Source organism: Camarhynchus parvulus, chromosome 1 (assembly GCF_901933205.1).
Source record: "Camarhynchus parvulus chromosome 1, STF_HiC, whole genome shotgun sequence".
Lineage (NCBI taxonomy): Eukaryota > Metazoa > Chordata > Aves > Passeriformes > Thraupidae > Camarhynchus > Camarhynchus parvulus.
Genome location: NC_044571.1, coordinates 24,176,294 through 24,197,703, shown reverse-complemented (window position 1 = coordinate 24,197,703; position 21,410 = coordinate 24,176,294). Strand labels below are relative to the sequence as shown.

The 21,410-nt window shown below is 36.3% G+C and overlaps 1 protein-coding gene across 4 annotated transcripts in view; it reads right to left on the bottom strand.

Annotated features, from left to right (window-relative positions):
- Positions 1 to 234: 234 nt before the first annotated feature.
- The window catches only part of MYO16 (myosin XVI), a 358,619-nt gene continuing 337,443 nt past the window's right edge, over positions 235 to 21,410 (bottom strand). For all 4 annotated transcript variants that reach the window (XM_030948473.1, XM_030948456.1, XM_030948465.1 and 1 more), the window contains exons 34-35: positions 20,532 to 20,623; positions 235 to 5,417 (exon numbers count right to left, since the gene is read on the bottom strand). In XM_030948473.1, the coding sequence (XP_030804333.1) occupies positions 5,184 to 5,417; positions 20,532 to 20,623 (326 nt within the window). In that variant the 3' untranslated portion in view covers positions 235 to 5,183. The remainder of the gene's footprint in view (positions 5,418 to 20,531; positions 20,624 to 21,410) is intronic.

The window sequence follows — 21,410 nt, the reverse complement described above, 5'->3', positions numbered from 1 at the left end:
CAAAAGACATCAGCAATTCTCCTGCACTTCACAACAATTATCCATTAGTGTGGTTTTTTTCAGAGAAGGGTGGATTTATGAAAATGTATGTTTGTGAACAGTTGAAATTATGTGTAAATACAGACTGCATGCAAGACATAATTTCAGCTAGAAAAGGTGAAAACCATGTTGAAATACTGAAGTATTCTATTTCAGTATTTTAAAGTATTTTTTTCAAAATAGAATCATAAATGTTATGCTGTAATTTCATTTAACATTTTCTTTTTTTATCATAAAAGTCTGATTAAAAATCAAGCTAAACATATATGAGAACCAAACCAAGCTAATTAAGGTTGAAATAAATATGTCTAATTAATTCAAGAGGAGGTTGTTTTGTTTAGTGTAATAAATCAAAAGTAATCAGAAAGTCAAATCATGACTTGACTGAACTTTTGCCTATGACACTTCACAGCAAAATGCATGATTTGACCAGATCCAGCATACATTCATGGGTTGGTGACAAGGCCAAACCACAGTGAGGAGAACAAACAGTCTTTGCTAATGATCTAATTCTCACAGCCACAGTATAAGCCAGCACTGGGATTTATTTATTTCTTCTTAAAAGGAAAGTCCTGAGTATACAGAGAACAGCAGAACTGGAAGAAAAGCATTTTCTTCTATTTTGTTCAGCTATTGTCAAATAGTTATGCTCAGGTGGTGTTTTCTTTTTAAAAATTATATATTTAAAACACAAAGCCATGAAATGTTTAACACCATTCTGGAAAACTGATTTGTACAGAGTTTAGTTACATTTATTATTTAACAAGTGAATGGCAAAACTTACTTAAAGTTCCTCCGAGCATTTCAGATATTAGCAGGCTTTATAGAGATAAGAATAACAGGATTACTAGGGATGCTAATACTATACAGCAGAATTAAAAGCTACAACTAATATGGCTATTACTATCACTTTAGAACTATGCTACAATCTATTATGCTTTCTTAGCAAGTTAATGAAATTCTTTGTCCCACACACAAAGGATCTGCAGTATAATAAAGTTATTAATGAAAGTAATTAAACCTGTTAGAATAAAAAAGGATCACTGGCAAAAAATAAAAAGGTAAATGCAATTCACTTACTCAACAATCATACTATTGTTTTGTAAACAATGCAAATTTTTAAAAGGCTTATCACTTCATGCTGTACACAGATTGTTTGAAAAATATCGGTGCATGTATTTCTTTGAACATCTAAATCAGTTTTTAAAAACAAAGTTTTGCTTAAAAACTGCAGCAGGAATGTAACTACAGCAACTAAAAAACACCAAGTGCTATTTCAGAAGTAACAAGTAAGGTATACAAGCTTTAAAAAATTTCTCCTGCCAATAGACGTTGTTTTCCTTTTATTGTGACTTAATATGGTTTCATAATTTCCTTCGCTTTAAGACCAATGACTTTTTAAAGTGTAAAATGTATCTGATTATTATTACCTTATGCTGAAGGATAGATTGATTTGTTAGGCATTTTGGTTTTTTCACATATTAAAAATTAAGCAATAAGGCACAATGTGGAGGAGTGATTATCTGATGATAATCCCAGCATCCTGAAATTGCTTTATTGCAAATATAAATATATTTTAGATTTTTCACTGGATATTAAGGGCATTAGCATGCCCATAGAGTTTAATCTTCCCCTTCAGAATATTAAATTCATAAGGCTTTTTTTTATTTCTAAGCTATTTTTAATGCGCAAGACAGGACTTCATATACTCAAGAAATACTGTAATTGGCTGGTGCACACTCCACTGGGGAGATAAATTTACAAGCACTGTACAGTTCTGCTAAAACTACTTCTCAACCTTTCAAAATGTCAATAGTATATTTTCCCAGCCCTGTAAACACATTTTGATACACAATATAAACTTGAATGGTAGTTTTAAGACACCTCTGGGGGTATGGTTATTTAAGCAATAAGACACAGTGGGGTGTGAATTATGGTATAATAATTCCCTACCAACTGCATTGTTAGGCTCAAGGCCAAAGGCCAAGAGACCAATGAACACACTAGGTGTGAATTATGACTTCATAAGTCACACTCTAGAGTGTTTTACTGACATTAGAGAAATATTTAAAACATGTTTTAGAGCAATTACTTTATTCCTGTAGTACTGTACTTTAATGGAATATCATGAAAAATCTTTCCAAGTAAAAAGTTAGCCATTATGTAACCTGGAATTAACAAAAAAATAAAATTGAAACAAACAAAAAAAAACTTTCTAACTTTGTCTGTGCACTGTGGTGACATGCTTTAAAGAACAGCCCCAGAAACTGTACGTCTTACCCAAGTTTGCAAAAAATAGCATGAAGGCCTTCTGCACAGGGGATCATAATCTGCTTTGCTTATTGTCTGTAGAATCAGACTGCCAGAATCAGGGACATACTGGCTTCTCCCATGTAACTGCGTTGCTGAACCTGCTAGAAAATCTACACACCATTTTTTCCATGCTTGTCCATACTGCTGTAATAGGGCACAATGTGGACTTTGAAGCAAGAAGCAAAAAAGTTCCTTAAGACCTCACTTGAACTCCTGCAGTTGAGGCTGCTCACAGTTCTAGCACAACTTTTAGCAAGGACTGCAAGTAGGATAATGTGTATTTATACTGTTTCCCGTTTTAAACTCCCTTTGACAAATGCCTTTTCTCCCCTCTGGGTACTCTTGCATTCCAAGTGCAGCAATGACAACGGTGTCATCTGGAGATACACAAGCTCACCTTACAAATGGCTCAGTGACTGGGAGCAAGCTCACTGCAGCAGCAGGGATTTTGGCATCATCTAACCTGGCTTCTCAGTCAGTTTTTACAGCTTGTCTTAAACTTCCAGGCTGCTGTGGATTGATTGCTACCAGTGCCTGAGCCAGCTAGGGAGCATTAGGGTTAGCAATAGGATAGAGTTTATGGGAGGGCTGCTTGCCAGGCACATTTGGGGAGTGATAAGCCTCAGGGCATGTCTGCACGTCTCAGTGCACTGAGGTGCTCAGCACTGCGAGGCTGCCTGGGGAGAGCTTCTTGTGGCTATGGATAGGGATGCTGTGCCATGTAGGGATAACAACCTGCATCCTGGAGGCAAAATAGCTGCAAGGTCAGGTCAGGTTCATTAGCTCTTCTGCATCCAGTTCTGGAGCTGTTGCCTTTTGCACTAACAGTGGGATTTCTGTGTGTCCCTGGTTATCTGAGCAAAAAACCAGAAACCTCAGTTCTTCCAGGCACAGCTTCATTCTGACATAATTGTGTAGCAGGTGATAGTTGTTTTCTGCATAACCTCACTCACAAGGGTTACCTGCCCCTCCTGGATAAAGTCATTGTCTGTGGCTGTTTACATCAGTCAAAGGTAAGGTTTGGAGTCTAGAGTTCCTCATTCTCCATGAAATAGAAATGGATAATCTTACACAGAGGACTTCTGTGAGGCTAACAGTGGTAACAAGGTATAATTCTGAGCTAATTTGGTGTCCTCCCTTCCTTGTCCACTCAAAATGTCTGTTTTAATCTCCAGCAAGAGAAGGTGCTTAATTCTGCTACAGCTTGATGATACTCATGGGAACAATTTGAGTTTTGCTGCTTCCTTGTATAAACAATCAAACAAGCATGTGGTCGCTTTTTACTATTCAGCCTGATTGAAATTTTGTCAAACATGATGGAAAAACCTACACCTCTATGGATTTTTTTCCTTTTCCCACAACTTCCAACCAAGAATGAGTGCACCTTTTTAGACCTAGCTTATATTTGAAAATATTTGTTTTATAGCCACTTGCAAAACTGGTAACACTGTTTCCTTCATCTCAATAGGAATGGGACAAACAACCAAGAAAAGAGTTCCACACTGGCTCTACATACTCCAAGAACTTAAAATAAGTAGCCCCAGAAAAGTACCTTTAAATGTATATAAATTACACCTTTTAATGGCAAAACAGTATTTAAAAGACTGCTAGGTAATAACTAACAAATTCCCAGCAGCATGTTTTTCATAAATTAACATTACTGCTCAGAACTCATCTACACTAACTAGAATGCTGCAATTTCTGAAACCATTTCATTACATGAAATTTGAGGTATAAATGCATCACTGTGCTACCATAATAAGGACATAATACTTTGATATACCCATCTCTGCAAAGCCTCCTGGCCTGTAACAGTAAATCACAGACCTATTTTCATACCTCATTACCACTATGTATCTTTCCACTGACACCTGACCTTATGCATAATCAGTTATGAATTTCAAACCACACTTATAATCTAAATGAATGCCTCATTATTTCACATAACCCAGAATGAAATAAGATTTGAGATGTAATTTCAAATTCACAGTTCACACATTCAGAAATGCAGGTCCATCAAAAAGAAGTAGTGGTCTCTAATTCATGACTGTGAACAGCACCAAATCACTCCTGCACATAGGAGCTTTGCAAGAATTTCAGGATTGGATTTTAGAAAGGATATTGCCAGTTCTGAAAAAAACTAACACAGTGTTGAAACTGTTTGGTATGTTGTTAAAGATAATCTATAAAAGAAAAATGCAAGTACTGAATTTATTACCTGTATTTTGAAGAAAGAACGACAGCACCAATTGCATGAAGTTATAAAACACCAGAAATAAACATGTAAATAATCTCCATGGAACACAGACATCTACAAAGAAATATATATGTATATATATATGTATACATGTAAGATAATAAACCCATTCATTAGGGAACAAGAAACATATTTTTGTACTGTATAAAACAGCTGTACAGTGTGCACACAGACTTTCCTGATCTCTCCAAAATGTCTGTCAGTCACTTCGCCCCATCATCATTTGCTTAACATATTTTCTTCATTGTCCATGGGAGAACTCTTAAGTGACTGTTTTGTACTTTTAAGCTAAGTACTTATAGTGCAGTTTGTCTCCATACATATATACACATGCATACATATATATACTTGCTGGTGCACACATATATGTATACACGTATATATATGAAAAGAACAAACACACACATGTACACACACACACGACAGATCTAAACAACTCCTCCATCCTGTGCTATTGAATTAGTGCTTGTAAAAAATCCCTGCACGTTTTGTGAAGGGAAGGAAACTTGCTGATTGTGCAGATTGAAGTCATTAGATGGTTCCATTCCTAGCAGTCTGCAAACACACATCTGAATCATATGGTGGAATCCCATATGCCTGAAGAGAGTCTGTTGCAGGAGGTATCTTCTACCTTCTTCAGCAGCGTCGGCTTCTTACAAGGGGGTGGAGGTGGGGCTGAGATTCTTTGCTCAGTATTGTGCAATATTTGCGGCCAGTCTTCTCTCTCTTCACACAGCTTTCTCCTCCAATCTAGAAGCTCTTGTAGAGCCACACTCTCATTTTCGGAAAGTCTAAGCTGATGAATTACCTGTGAGAAGAAAGTAATAATAACAGTTAACAGTAACAATAAAAATAAAAGTGGATAAGGAAAACAAATCAAGTAAGCCTGTGAAAAATTTGAAGCAAACTTGTCCTCCAAAAAGATTTTAAATTTTTGCACTGAAAATAAAGAACATTAGTGAATTACAATTACTTTATTGCAATCTCATGGCTGAAAATCACAGAGTCTGAAGTCACAATGTCTGAAGTAGCAACTGCCAAAAATGAAACAAACAGAAAAAACTTCCCTGTTTCATCAAAGCATACATGAACACAATTCTCTAAAACACACAAAGCAGACTGCCTACAGCTGCTGCAGGAGTAGCAAGATTTTTTCTCTAAATGTAAACACCCAAATAGCCATAACCAAGAAACCATAACCTTTATTGCATATTAGAATCAGTAAAGCTACTTGTCTGAGACAGGTGTTATCCTCAGTACCAGGGGCGAGTTCCTGTCTTCCTCCAGAGCATACATGAACAACTTTAACTGTAGTTTCAGTTGGCCTGAATCTACTTATAAATTCATTCTGAAGTAGTCACAGTTCTGTACTAGATCCATAATCCACTTAGAAGAAACTGTTCCCTTCCATTTAACTCTTCTATTGCAGTGATTATTTATTTTGTTCAAGCCAGTTTGAAACCCTCATGGCAGCAGAAGTCCATGAAGCAAGAAAGTCCATCTCGACATCCTTTAAGAATTACTTCACACCTATACAGTACAGCAGCCCCGACAGCAAGGATTGAGATCTATTGTCTTGGGAGCATTCTGCAGCAGGAGAGGCTTAACTAGAAAATATGAAACAAGACCATCATAACATCTAATAGTCCACAACCCTTATCCTGTTACCTTCTTTCTTATGAGCCCCAGAGGAGCATCTGTAAGAGGCACCTGTGACATGACTAAAATGTCCACATTTCACCTCACACAATGGCCTCACACTGAGGCTGCATTTCTACTTGTCATAATGAGGGATAGCTGCATGTTGGTTATGAAAAAGGAAATGATGTGCAGTGCTCATGAAACACCCCACACATGATTAGTTCCAGTTGCAAGGAAAGCTGAGTGACACAAAGGGCATTGTTGTCACTGATAGACAATGGGGTTCCTGGGGCAGAAGAACTACCTGTGGGCTATTCCCATGGCTCCTGCTCTTCCCTCATGGAATGGGTGGGTACAGAGGCTATCCAGGCTTTACACTGCTATTTCAAATGTGTCCTGTGCAAGTCAGACCTTTCACATGCACAAGGTGTCAGAGAAGGAATGAGCCTTTACATGGATGTGCCTGAACGTGTACAGGGAATTTGCTTAATTTCTGGTTGGTTGATACATCAAAGAGAAATGCATTAACATATAATATACCTGTCTAAATAACAGGTATAAAAAAAAGTTTAAAATTCTGATTTTTTTTTAAATAAGAAAAAATGAAAATGTTTGAAGGGCTTAATTAAAGTGTATTTCAATTGCATATCATGATAAAATTAAAAACCTCTTTGCTTTTATATTTACACAAAATGCAACAGGGCATCTCAGCAACTCAGATAAAAATTAAATGTTTCACATGTATTGCCAGAAGGACATCAGAGACAAAACATACTACCTTTTATTTTTTCAGCAGTATATAGAAGATTACAAGACAAAAGTTTGCACTTGGAAACAACTTATCAAGAAAGGCCAGGTGGCTTTATCCTGTAGAACAGTTGGGTAGTTTGTGAGTCACTATGGCTTACTAAGTTCTGGTCATTTTCTGTAGTTTTTTGTGGGTTTAAATTATGAGCATAATCCATTTTAGAACATACATAGATTGGAATACAGTTTTGGGACAAATAAGGTGTCAATTTGGACACCTTATTTTTCCCAAAATTTTAGACATTTCAAGAATCTGCACTAGAGATGCTTCTTAGAGAGGTGCTGGAACACAGCAGAACCAAGTTTTGTTAGACTGTCACTGCAAGAGTTTCACATGAAAGAGTTTCAGAGATAATTAATCAAAGACATGCCTGAACACTGGAGGATAAATATAGTTATTAAAAAAATTAGATATTTTGAAACGGTGTAATTGGATGTGCTCTGGTGACAAACATTTGAAAGCATGACTAATGAAGTCTGGAAGAATTTTCAGATTGAGAGGTGGACAGAGTATTTGAAAAGGGACAGTGCTAGTGCCATTCCAGGGAACATAAAGGCACATAGGTGCAGGTGAGAAGTAAGTACATTTTGCCTGGGCATGGAATTGACAAATGTATCCTGCTTATGGCTTATAGGCATTGAAGAAGCTTTATTATACTGGCCCTGCTTATGCAAGCTGTAAATTAATATTAGGTTATCCGTTAGAGCTCATTTTCCAGTGTATAGTGGAAAAAAGTTGGTCCAGTTCACAAATAAGTGTATATATTTCATCTCATTTTCTAAAACAAGGATGGAAAAATATCTCAAACATTTATTCACTGTGAAACTGATCTGGTAAATAAACTGGAAAACAGCCTGGATGAAAGACATGAGATGAAACTGCAGTCAAAATGAAATGGTGAAAATGCATGAGAAGTGGCAGAGCTCTAAATGAACCAATTAATTTAATTACATCTATTTGAATAACATGATATCTTTTCTTTTTCCATTTATGATTAGACCTGTGACGAGCTAAATATCTACTATACATATTCATTATAGAAAAGGTTGGCTGAATAATTTTACATGAAGCACAACATAAAACAGTAAGCTATGTGTCTTCATTATTATTCTATATCCTGAGCAGCTATTTTGTGAAGGGTGAATGATGTGTGTAGGAATTAATTACTTTAAGACTACAGATCTTTTAATGGACACTAAACAAACAACTTCCACCACTTGTATCAGCAACTGTAGACCAGGATTTTTGCACTGAAAGTCAATTGGTCAGTCAGACATGGTAAACACAGCATTTGGGTTAGACTGACAAAATGTACATTGCCCTTAACTGCTCTGCCATTGAGTGGAAATGCCATCCCTGTGTTTAGTATCTAGAGTTCTTTATGAGCAAACAAGAAAAGCTGAAGTGTCAAAGTCACACACAAAAGAAGAACTTTTCGGTGGAGTTACCACAGCTATTAACTGGAAACTGCAATGGATTGAAGATCCATATTTTCTACTGCAAAATATGGCAAGATGGACAAAATAAATTTGTAATGAGCAGGCCAGGGAGGAGCTTTCAGGATTCATTCCTTCCACTTCACAGCCCAAACTCTCATGCTGTAAAATCAAATTCTCTCTTACTGGCGTCAGGGATTTTGGTTGGTGACAGAACACCAATGACTCAGTTCCATAACAAGATGTGTGGAAGGAGTTTCATCATTCTCTAGAAGTTAGAGCATATTGGAAAATTAGAAGATATGGATTCAGCTTCCCTGTGTCTGTCCTAGCTGAGATGAAAATAATTTTCCTCTTTGCATTGGGAGCTAGAAGAGAGCTGATAACACTGCAGTGCTTTGGCTGCTGCTGAGCAGCACTGGCACAGCCTCAGTGCTTTCTCCAACATTCCCACCTGACCAGTAGTCTGGAGGTGGGCAACATTTTGAGAGGGGACACAACTAGGCCAGCCTACCCAAAATGACCAAAGGGATATTCCATACTGTATAAGATCTGCACACCTAAAAGAAAAAGGATGGGGAAGTGGGGACATTAATTATTTACAAAGTTTGCTTTACAGAACAACCTCCACATATGCTGAAGTCCTGCTTCTCAGGAAGTGGCCAGACATTGCTTGCTGATCAGAAGTAGAGAATAAAAACTTTTTGGTTTTTTTTCTTTTTCCTTTGATGCTTGCACATGTACATCCTTCACTTTTGCTTTAATAAACTGCCTGTATCTTCACCCATGAATTTTTTCCATCTTGTTTTTTCCCCCCTGTCCTGTTGCAGGGGGGTGACAGAGCAGTTTGGTGGGCACTTGGTGTTCAGCCAGGGTCAAGCCACCACAGTTCTTCAGATTAAGGAAGAGACCAAGTTCTCACATGCTGACAGGACACTGCAACTGAAAGGGGTGGACTCTGAGTGCAGAGCAGAAGGACTCTGACTCCTGTGCTTGGTGCAGTCAGATTAGTATGCTAAAGTAAATCCTTCAGAGAGCGTCCTTTGTGGTTCTAATGCACAAAAAAAGTCACTGGAGACAGAGCACTTTGTTTATATGTTGGCAGTCATGAAAGTCTTAGAACACAATTTTGCCTATACATGTCTGAGTATTGCACAGTCATTGGAGAATAGGGCTCTGAACTGCCTTTTGGATTTAGGATTGTAAATTCTGCCTAGATTTCACTTTACAGCCTAAAGAAGACATACTGGATTTCAACTTTGTCTTAGAATCAAGATGAGTTGCTATAAGGTAAGTCAATAAATTATTTTAATGACAGTCTATTTCATATGCAAGTTAAAAATTCAGCAAGTTTTTAATTATAGAAAGTAGAAGGTTTCATATTTTAAATAATTTGTGACAAAAAAGTATGCCAGATAAAGTGATTAACTGGCACATTTAAAATTCACTTTGAGTTATTTAGAGATTTAGCTCTAGAATTCCAAGAAATTCATTCTGCATTTAAAGATCAAGCACTATAACTTTATAGAGGATGCTTTGTAGCATTATGAAGCAAAGAACTTACATTCTCTGTTTGTGTGTCAAATGCAACAGAGTCTTAATCATCAGCCTATGACTAAAGGGCTCATTACACAGTCTGACAAACGGAGATTTATTATTGGTAGATTCTTTTCAGCATTGCACCTCAGTTTGCTCCCTCATTGATGAAATGTAGGGTTTATCTTTTAAAAAATATGTGTATACTACTCCAGTAAATTTTTCATTTGTGAGTGTATTGTTTTTACTAATATCCACCAGAAATGAAGTATTTAATTGTATATGCTAATTACATATTATTAAAAACATACAAATAATTTTCTTTGTGAAAAATGTAGCACTCCATGTTTTATCACTAAACTACCAGAACTACCAACTAAAACCAGTTGCTTCTTTAAGTTCTAGTAAGGTTCCTGCTTATAAACATATAAGCACAACAGAAACTCACAGAGCAATGTAAGGACCTGCATATAAACCTGTGTTCCTGAGACATTTGCATTTTGTGGCTGGTTCATATTTTTTATTTGGAGAAATAATGTCAGTTGTTTTCTTCAATAGATTTATCAGTGTTGGTGCTTTAAAGTAACTGTCAGTAAATGCTCACAGTTAATTATTACATAATTAATTTTTCTCTTCCATTAGTGAAATTGAGGTCCCATCACGGAATCCATGGGAAGACTGAATTCAGGAGAGGAATGATTTTATCTTTCTAAACTTTTATCAGGATCTAAAGTGAATTATGCAATAAATGTATATTGTTGATCATAAAATTATCATAATTATTTTAGAATTGAAACAGCCTTGACAAAACCCCTGTTCACAATCTCTTTCAGTTTGCAGACTGCCTAAGTATGAAAGCCAAATAAATTTCAGCCATGAGGTGATGCACAGTTAACCTTATTGCAGTCCTCAAAAGCAGTTCACAGACCCCACTGGATCTTCTGTGGATCCCCAGTTTTAAAAGACAATAATGATAAGGACCTCTTGTTTCAAAATTAAACACCATTTCATTCAGTAATTCAGAAAATAATTCTTAATGTATGTAATTATTAGCAAGAGCAATATGTTTTGATTCAACTTGCATGCAACTCTCACAAAAATGTTTCTAACTAATTTTAATGGCTTTATTTAATTTTTTTTTTTTTAATATGACAAGCCCCTACACTGACTCTTTCCAAACATGCATGTCACAACTTTATTTCCAAACTACAGAACAGGCACACTGCAACCTCTCCAAAAATCCTAACCCTTCAGGTACCAACAGATATATTTGGGGTTTTCTTTTATGTTAAAAAAAGAGCAGAAAGCAGGAAAGGATTGCTCTTCCACTGACTACTGAATCAAGAAAAATAAAAAATTTAATAGTCTACATGTTTTTTACCAATAAAATACTCATTTAAATATATAATGGGAAAGCACACAGTAAGCCAAGGGTGTGTTAAGAAGCCTAGGTAAGCATTCAACATAAATCAAATCAATATGTAAATTTGTTTTTGATTGGAAACCCTACATTGATCATGAACGACCCCGGCACGGAGCAGAGAGCAGCTATGATAAATGAGCTTACATGCTTCAATGTTCCAATTAAAATCCTCAAATAGAAACCTAACACTGGGATCCAAACTGATTCATGTGATTGTCATGTGAGTGCTGGGATAGGCATTTTTTTTGCAACAGCAGACCCACTGAATGTACTAACTTGATATGCGATTTACAAAAATAAAGTGATTTTAGTTAATTATTCTTTTAAACTGCTGATGATTTTTCTTTGTGTTGGAGCAACTTTACAACGTCCAAAAAACAAAGCTCTGAATGGATGTCAAATGGGTTCATTGGAAAGGAGAAAATGGCAAGGAAGACAGGTAATCTGTCTGATGCAAATCTAGAATTTCTCTGCAGGAGGTATGCCAGCAAAACATTAGTGAGAGCTGTAACGGAAAATGCAATGCATTTGCTTTTTTCTAAACAGGAAAATACCTTTTTCTCTCTCAGTTAAAATTTATAATTAAATCAAAAGAATAAACTTCTTTTAGTAGAAATGTTGCTATATAGATGACATACCAAAGGAAGTAATAACTTGGCTGACCCATAAAAATTTGGGATAATCTTAAAAGTAACTTTGTACTTAAAATGAAATTTAAAAGGAACAATATTTGCTAACAAAATGCATTGCCACATGATTCAGGCAGAAATGTTTTCTCTTCTGAAGAAATTTATGGCTATCTCTTGGACAGTTTTTTCAAGGGAAAGATTCAATTTTCTTCCAAACATAGCTGTGGAATGATGCTGGAAGCGGGATGGTCTCATGCCAGAGATCATGCAGACACAGGTGTCTTTATCTTTGATTGCCCAGTCCAGGCCCTCTGCTATCACATGGCACTTGGAAAGCTCTCAAACCTCATCCTAAAAAATTTAAAAAATTAAATCCACTGTTTGCCTTAATTTCACTTTCTGATAGGATTTTCCAGAAGAATTAATGAACAAAAAATGAACTAAGGATAATTATCTACTAAATGAACACTGCCTCTGGAAGCCCTTCCTCACAGAGCACTGAAAACTGAGAGATCACACTTGCAAAAGGGACATCTCATATCTCTGACTTTACCCTGGGTAGCACAGACTTCTTTTTTGTATTAGAAAGAGAATCTTGGGCTACACACACCTATACTGTGCCTCAGGCAGGATATTTTACATTCCTCATCTAACTGCAATTCTGTTTCGGGTGGAAGTAGTCTGATTTTCTGCCATACTGTTGTGGCTTCCTGCAGGGATTTTTTGTTTGTTTTGGTTTGGTTTTTGTTTGTTGTTGTTGTTTTATTTGTTTGCTTATTTGGTTTTTGTTTTGGTTTTTGTTTTATTTGAGGAGAAGGGAAGTGGTTGTTTGGTTTCGGGTGATTTTTTAAATTATTATTATTTTTTGAAATAATAGATTTTAGTCACAAAACAGGACCTGTCTTCCATAATTTTGTATCTTTCAGTGAAGCAGTTATATCAATATTATTAAAATGTATCAACAGTTATTTCCAATGAATTTTGTTAGCCATCTTCCCTACGGACGGGAAGTATCTCAGCAATCAAACAAAGACAATATATCTTTGTGAAAAACAATCAGCACACAAATCTTTAATACAACTGTAATTTGCGATCTGGTAGAAAATATTAGTACAAGGTGGGCAATGTTCAATAATATATGACAGTAACATCAGGCACACTGATTACCATAGCTGAGAGTAGAGTTGGACAAGTCTAACATTCAAAACAGGAGTATACTTTCTTTATTTGGATCTTGTGGCTTTCAATTTTTCTTTTTTTTTTGGCTGAGTGTTTTTCAACTCTAGATTTCTGATGTCAACAAAAGGGTGACACATTCCCAGAGTGACTAAAGCATCAACCATCAATAAATTTTGAATTTGAGGGGTTTTTTTCTTCAAGGTAATATTTATCTGCAGATAAACAAAGTATGCAATGCTCTCTAAACCTTCAAGACATCCTCCCAATTTGCCTCTGATGCTTGAGAAAAAGAATATGTTCAAACAAAAAGGTCTTTCTCGAGTTCTGAAAACAAATCATTTATCACAGAGGTTTTTTGGAACAGCTCACCTAACAATGCTAATATTGCTTTGCACCTTATCTAACAAAAATATCTGACAAACTAAGTCATGTTGCTACTTAATTAATCTCTGCCTTTTCATGACATTAATGGAGATATTTTATTTGCCTATATACAGACTATGTTTGCCACAAAGCTTTCAAAGTAATTACAAAAACAATCAACCTATATTTGCTGTAGTTGGGTATCATTCTTTGTTGTATAAAAACACTGCACTTACGGTCAATGTTAGAAGAAAACATCACTTAATGTACGGTCTGTTAGCAACCTAAATCTCTGCTATCTGCATGCAGCAGCGTGTGACAGCAGGAGAATGAAGGGCAGAGGAACCAGTTTATTCCCTCACACACCCGACAATCCTAAGTGCAAAGTGCAGTCACTCTCCACAGTGGGGCGGTGGACCACACTCCCCTTGAGCTCAAACTGGAAGCAGCCTTTTAGGGTGAGCCTCTGGCCATTGTGGCAGCCCAAGAGGGATAAAAACACCCTCTAGGCAAACACCAGAGCTTAGGGAGGGCATGGGGATACTCAGGAGGTTTTGTTTCCTTCTCTTCTACAGTCTCATTTACCAGGGCAAATGCAGTGAGGATCAAGCCCTGGAGACAGAAAAGGGGCCTGGAGTGTGTAGGGAACTGGGTGTGACATGCACTGGTTCAAAGAGGAGGATCTCTGCTCTCACCTGTGGAGATCACAGCAGTCAGATCTGGGATATACCTGCTTAGCAGAGGGGCATCAGCCCTCCAAGAGCCCTTCAACACAAACACAAGATAGTGTATTTACTGATGAATTTACACTACGAATTACCTCATAGTATTTAATCTATAAGGCACACACTTTTGGCTGTAAGTCTAAAAATAAAGCCACAATGTGTTACAGGACCTGATTTTCATTGCTGAGTGTGACATTACAAAGAATATTCTTTGTGCTACTGTCATAGCAATGAACAAAACACTTTGCCAGGAGATATACTGATTCAGATCAATGGTAAGTATGTTCTATGTCTTCTCTTGGATGCTACATGTTTACAAAGGCGTTAGTGGCTTTTTTACTCCATCAGACCTGTTTGATTGCCACTTTTTGCTTCAAAGATGATCAAAGATTACTTCCAGCTAATAGGCAAACATGATGGACAGTAACAATGAAAGTCAGAGCCCAGTGTTTAGAGCTATGACAAAAGGTGGGGGATAGCAACACATTGCAACACATTCTTGACTATTCATTTTTTTAAACTTTTGAACAGCCAACAAAAGAAGTGATTGGCAACAAATATTAAATCAAATAGGAACAAAGAAGACCTTTGAAACCATAATGAATATGCAGCTCTTTCTGAGGGAAGAGACTGCTGAAAGCAATGAGATTTCATGAAATAAGAGCTATGGCTTAAGCTGTAATGAAACAATAAATACATACTTCACGCATATGAAAAGACACTTCCAATTTAAAATTGTCAGATGCTGGCTCCTATATTACTGCAATCTGCCAATCTGCACCATGGGGTTTAAACAAAATAGAAGAGATAAGACTGTGGATTTTCTAATATAACCATATGTGAAAAAATAACCATGATTTTTTATCTCACCTCTTTGAACACATGGCAGATAAACCATATTTCAGGAGTGGGTAACCAAAATCCTACACCACGGTATGTCATATGTCTGATATTACTTAACCTACCAGAATGGAAAGCTGCTTGTTTATTTGTGTTCTTGTTCTTTCCATAGGATTGAATGCATGTGACATCATCCAATTACAAATAAGCAAATATGCAGCCATTCAAAGCAAAACTGAACAGAGGCTTTGCATCTATCAACAGAAAATTTTATACCTTTCTTCTGGGACAACTGAATCATCAGGAGACTATGGTTAAGACCTAACTTGCACAGAATGCAACCCTATAAATGTAGGCAATCATTATAATCATTTTTATTTTATCATACATAAAAGATCACATTGCTATGTGCATGGATATGAATATCAAATCTGGAACATCACATAGGCTTTCTACTTCTTTCCTCCTTAGTCTTTCTTTTTACTGTACCATCCTTTGCTCTGTTCTTGGTTCTTTCCCTCCTGTTCTTATCTTTCTTTTACATTTTTTTATCACGTCTTCAGGTTGATTCCTTCTCTCTAGCGCTTCTATATTTTGTCTTCCCAAATCCCTTGTTCCATTTCATTATTTACCTTCTCTCTCATTTATTTTTATTCTTTTCCAGACTTACTTCTTAGAATCATCCATTATCTGCGCCTGGCTCACTCCCTGCTCCTGCTCCCCACACATGCTTATTATCACTCTAGTCTTGAATCTGTCCCTCACCTCCCATCTGTTCATTATTGTCAGATTGTCCATCTCATCCTGTTACAGACAGACCATGTTGCTTCTTGCTGCCCACATATGAAAAAAAGGAATCTTTTAGCTGGCTGGCTTTTCTTGATTCCACTATATCTTTCTCATACCACTTCCCACTTCATAGTGAATGGTAATAACAACTTTAAAATATCATTGAAAAAAAAAAACCCAAACCCAATCCACGAAAAAACCTCACAGTCCTGGATCTGTGAAAAAAAGACAGGGCCTCTTATCTTTTGTGTGAGGTAAAAAATATAGAGGTTTGCTTTTATTGACTCTATTTCATCTTGCTGCCATTGCTGCCATTACAAAGAATTTATATATTTCAACGGTCTTTATGCCCTTTTAAACACAGACACTCATAGCAGCTGTTGAGAGCAGAGGAATCACTAAAAACAGTCTGGAGACACCCTATTGGATTGGTTAAGGAACTGAAAAATATTCTGTGTAAAAGAAAAGAGCACAGGATCAATATTTTAGCTTTTTTACTTTAGAGGAGGTTTTGGGTTTTAGACCCTTCTAAGCAATTTCAATATTTGTGGAATAGCCAATATGCTTTGGGATCACTTTCTAGAGTGTGACTGAATAGAAGTGACTCTTAGTCATATCAGAATTTCTTACCTAAGCAAGTTTATGGAAAAAAATGACCAGAAGAAGCATCTCTTTCATTTTGCTGAGGTTTTTGCCTCTGGAAGGTAATTATGGCATAAGAATTTGAGACTAAAGATTCAGGTACACTTGGAACTGCCAAACTGTTTAGACAAATCACTGAAGCAATTTGAAGCAATAATTACTTAAATAATTTTAAATCTGTAATTTAAAATCAAGACTGGAAAAGGAATATTCCCAGTTTTCTGCTGTTTGGGGAGCAAGAGGCTACTGTAAGACTTCCTGTACAAGTTGAGTTAGAGGCATTGCTCCTAAGAGTAAAGTTTTCTTGTAAGGGTAGGTTAGGATACTGCTTCTTGCAGGACCATTCTACTGTAGATTTTTGGTTTTTGAATATCCTTGACTAGAATGTTTTAGTTTACAAGGAAAGCACAAAACACAGGACAGCTAGTGTGCTGGGTTGGGAAGGAGAAAATGTGTGGCTCTGCTAGCAAATAGTTTCTGAAAGATCTACTGTCTGAACAAACGAAAGCACATGAAACTTTTCAATAACTGGTTTCACCCCCAAATCCATGGTTCAACTTCCATCTTCACAGAGAATGAAGATGAAGTTACATTGCTATATCAGATGTTAGGTTCTTTATGTTTTTATGTGATATTTTTCAATCTATTGATAAAAAACACTTGGAAATCTATAGCTGTAACACCACAAAACAGTCTGAAGAAAAAGGTAGTAGTTTAAAAACCCCATAGTTTGTTGTTCTTTTGATATGCAAAACTCTTTTATTTCTTTTGATGTATGTTCTTTCATTCCTGAGGAGACAAAAATTAAACCTCAATACTCCTCCACTTTTTCTAAAAGAATAAAGTAGAATTTTATTCCATAACTTTCCAATGAGAAATATTTTGTTAGTATTTGAATTTTCCAATTTTTATTCTTTTTCATTCAGGAAAAATTGCCCTTTTTGTAACCACTGCCCTAGAAAACTAGCATTTATGACCAACAGTAAATATTTATTTTTTTTTTCAGCAGACTTCATTTTAGGATGATCATGTGGATGATGTTTTACGCTTGGTAATTACTTTTAAAGAAGTTTGTTAAAAGATTGATCCATATACTGCATGTTGACAGACACTGACCTGAAGAATTGTCTCTGGAGTGTGTAGATTTGCAGTGTGCAGGACTGTCAGGCAGTGATGCAGGTAATTAGCACCTGATGTGACAACACAATGGTACCACAGCCACTATGTCTCAGCTTAATGGAATGGATATTCACCTTGAGATCCTGTGACACAAATGAAGTGAACTAACCCTCACTGTCACTTCAGTAAGGAACTAGCAGGGAGATATTTAAAAACCCATAAATGTTGGAAGCTCCTGAAAGCTAGAGAACCAGCTACTTTTAGCTGAAGTGACAGTGTCTGCCAAGATATCCAAGGAACTAAATTTTTCTCTTTAGAGCAATTAGTCAATCATGGACCTGTGATAAAATATGTCCCACTTCATACAGCTGTGCAAGAATTATTTTAAGTGATAAGGTTGCTACAGTGAAGCCTGGCTGATTTTACAATCAGCTTGTACGCTGTTAGAGTCTCTAGCAGCATGCTAAGAAATGTCAACAGTAATTAAAGCCAGTCATTTTCAAATACATGCCATGCTTTGGCAATGCTGAGGAAGGCTTTTCACAGTAAGAATTCTCAGCCCTGTGAGCATAGATTTTTTTTAAGATTTTTTTTTTCTTTTTATGGGAAGAAGAACATTTTTCGCTTTTTCTTTTGGCAACACCATTTTGGAAGATGTTTATTCATTAAAGGAATTGTATCAAAAATCACAGAACTACAGGTTTCTTCTCTCAACTTGTCACAGTTCTTACTGAGCTTGAATTTAAGGATTGTCCCTACGTGCAATTCCGAGTACATTTCATGGAATTTATTTTAAAAATTTGTGAAACACTTTGGCAAAACATCTGAAAATTTACTGAAAAGTGGCATTTCAAAATACTGAAAAGAAATTGTGCTAAGGTTTTGGCAAGTACTTTTGGAAAAATAAAAAAGCACAAATTTGCAAATTGTTAACAACTTACTTCTAAAATAAAACATTTAAATGTTGTTTCCATTTGCAAAGAATTGAAGAAGAGGACAGTGGCTCCCCTGTACCCAGTTCATTTAACTTTTTGTGCTGTCCTGATGTAGTAATCTAAACATGACCATCTTGACCCAGGTAAGCTCATTAGCAACAGAGGTGTGAGGTGCTTCAGGACAAAAGCTTCTCACTGTGTGAGGTTTGTAATTGAAGCAGTGTCAGAGGCTTGGACTTTTCATTTGCCAGAAAGGTCTCTTTGGCCAGTCTCATAGGTAATAAGTACTTCGTTAATGTAATAAAAATGTAACAGAGACAACTGGAAACACCCTCATCCAGGATACTCCTCTGGAGACAGAAGAAAGTATTTTTTTCACAAGAGGGTTTTCAGAACTTGGCTAAGGCCAGTGTTTTGTTGTTATGAAATGTCAGCTGTCCCCCCCAGACAACAAGTGATAAAGCACTTCTCTTACCTTCTGCTAAAATAGTTTGGAAATGGTACAATTGTTAATGAGAGGTTTCAGTTGAGAAAAGTCCTCTTAGCTCCAACTTGTTTTCTATTTGGACAATATTTAGCTTTACTGTAGACTTCTTACAATCATCTCAAATAAAAAAATGACTTGGGACTACCCTTTTGGAAAAGTGCACTGAAGACATAATGACAACAGGAGAATATGCTAATGCTGTTTAAGTAAAGTAATATAATAATAAAATTTTTGAATGCCCTCATGCCGGAATTGGCTACTTAGAAGGTAAAGTGGTTCACATTTGATACAAAATGTTGAAGAAAGAACTTAAAAATATCTTATTAAAAAGTTTATCCCTTACTGTATTTGGGTTGCCCTCAGACGAAGGAAAGAATGATGAATCTGACTCCATGTTCTCAGAAGGCTAACTTATTATTTTATAATGCTATATTATATTAAAGAATACTATACTAAACTATATTAAGGAATACAGAAAGGATCCTTATAGAAGGCTAAAAAGATAATAATGAAAACTTGTGACTCTCTCTCCAGAATCCCGACACAGCTTGACCTTGATTGGCCAATAAGTCAAAATAATTCACAGCAGAAACCAATGAAACAATCACCTGTTGGATAAACAATCTCCAAACACGTTCCAAAGGAGCAAAACACAGAAGAAGCAAATCAGATAATTATTGTTTTCCTTTTTTTCTCTGAGGCTTCTCAGCTTCCCAGGACAAAAATCCTGGGCGAAGGGATTTTTCAGAAAATGTGAATGCCACAATCCCTTTTTGTTCATTTAATGCACATCAGAATTAATCTATGTTGCAATTTTAAAACTACTTTAGCTCATTAGAAATGTTAAGAAAACCAATGCAAGCATCACATTACCTTAGTACCTGCTGCTGTTTTAATTGATATTTTGATTTTATTACTTATTGATATTTGTACAGAAATTGTGAAGAGCATTTTTAAAGTCTTCATTGTTTTTAAATTAAAAAGTATGATATAATTATACATTTAATTCTACCAGGTTCATGCAAGTATTTCTGGTATGAATGAATCAGTATCTTGAAAGAGATAATATCTTGGTCCTCTCAGGGTTAAAAGACATATTTCTTGCCTGGAAATAGCATCCTCACAACCAGCAACAATATGTTTCATAAATTTTGAGCTCACTATAAAAACCTTTCAGCATGATTATTCTTCCAATGGAAAAAAAAGGTAGTAAATTCATTATTGTCTTTAGCTCAATACAAACCTGTTAAAGAAGTCTGCATTTTTCAATGCCAATACCCAAATCTGAATCAAGAGAAAGCTTTCAACATGTGCCTACTATGATCTTTTTCTCTTTTAGTAGTTTAGCAGGCTATCAATGAAATATTTACCTGACTAGTGTGGCTCTCCCTGTGCCTTTGAATCGATGAGCCTGCTGTAGTGCCGGCAGACAGTCTGGAAAAGTCATTTTCCTCTGGTAATCCTAAAGCAGAAGAATACTAAATTATAATCTGAGATTTATGCACTGGTTGATTTCAAAATGTGGTTCAAAAGACTTTGATATGTTTTACTAAAAAAGAAACAAAAAAAACCCAAATCACATATTTCCTGAATATTTAATATTTCCATACTTACTGAAACAGAAAAATTCTTTTTTACCATGTAGGGATAATATAATAGGTATGCATGCTGGTTGACAAGAAGGAGCAATTGTAACTAAAAAGCCTGCAAATAACACTTTACCTATACACTGGCCAGGGATTCCTCCTGCAATGCAGAAATCCCTGGTTCCTCTTCCCCTGGTTTGTTTTCATGGCAGAAGCAATGCAAATGGAAAAAAACATGCCTGCAGCATTCTGCTCTCAAATTATATCTCTGTGCCACACAGGAAGTCAATATTAGGTCCAGGATTCAAAACTTCATCCCCTCAGTATAATACATGTTTTTTGGAAGTCCTGTAACTATAATGCACTCTCAATGTGGGAATTAGCTGTCCAAAATTTAGCTGTGTAAAAACCAGTCACCCAGTGTAAAACAGCCAGGTAATCTCCTTCTGCAGTCAAGAGAAACAAACACCTCTGCAAAGTCGATCCTGTAGTGAGGCTCACAGCTTGTGCTTCCCCATCACTTCTGCAGCAGTGGGAGTAGCATTCACATAGCACTGCAGGGGATCTGAAAGGTGGGATGAAGGGAAGCAAAAGGAGGAGCAGAAACAAATGGAGTCCACAATGGGCTTTATTAAGCACCTCACAGACAAGAATCACAGACAC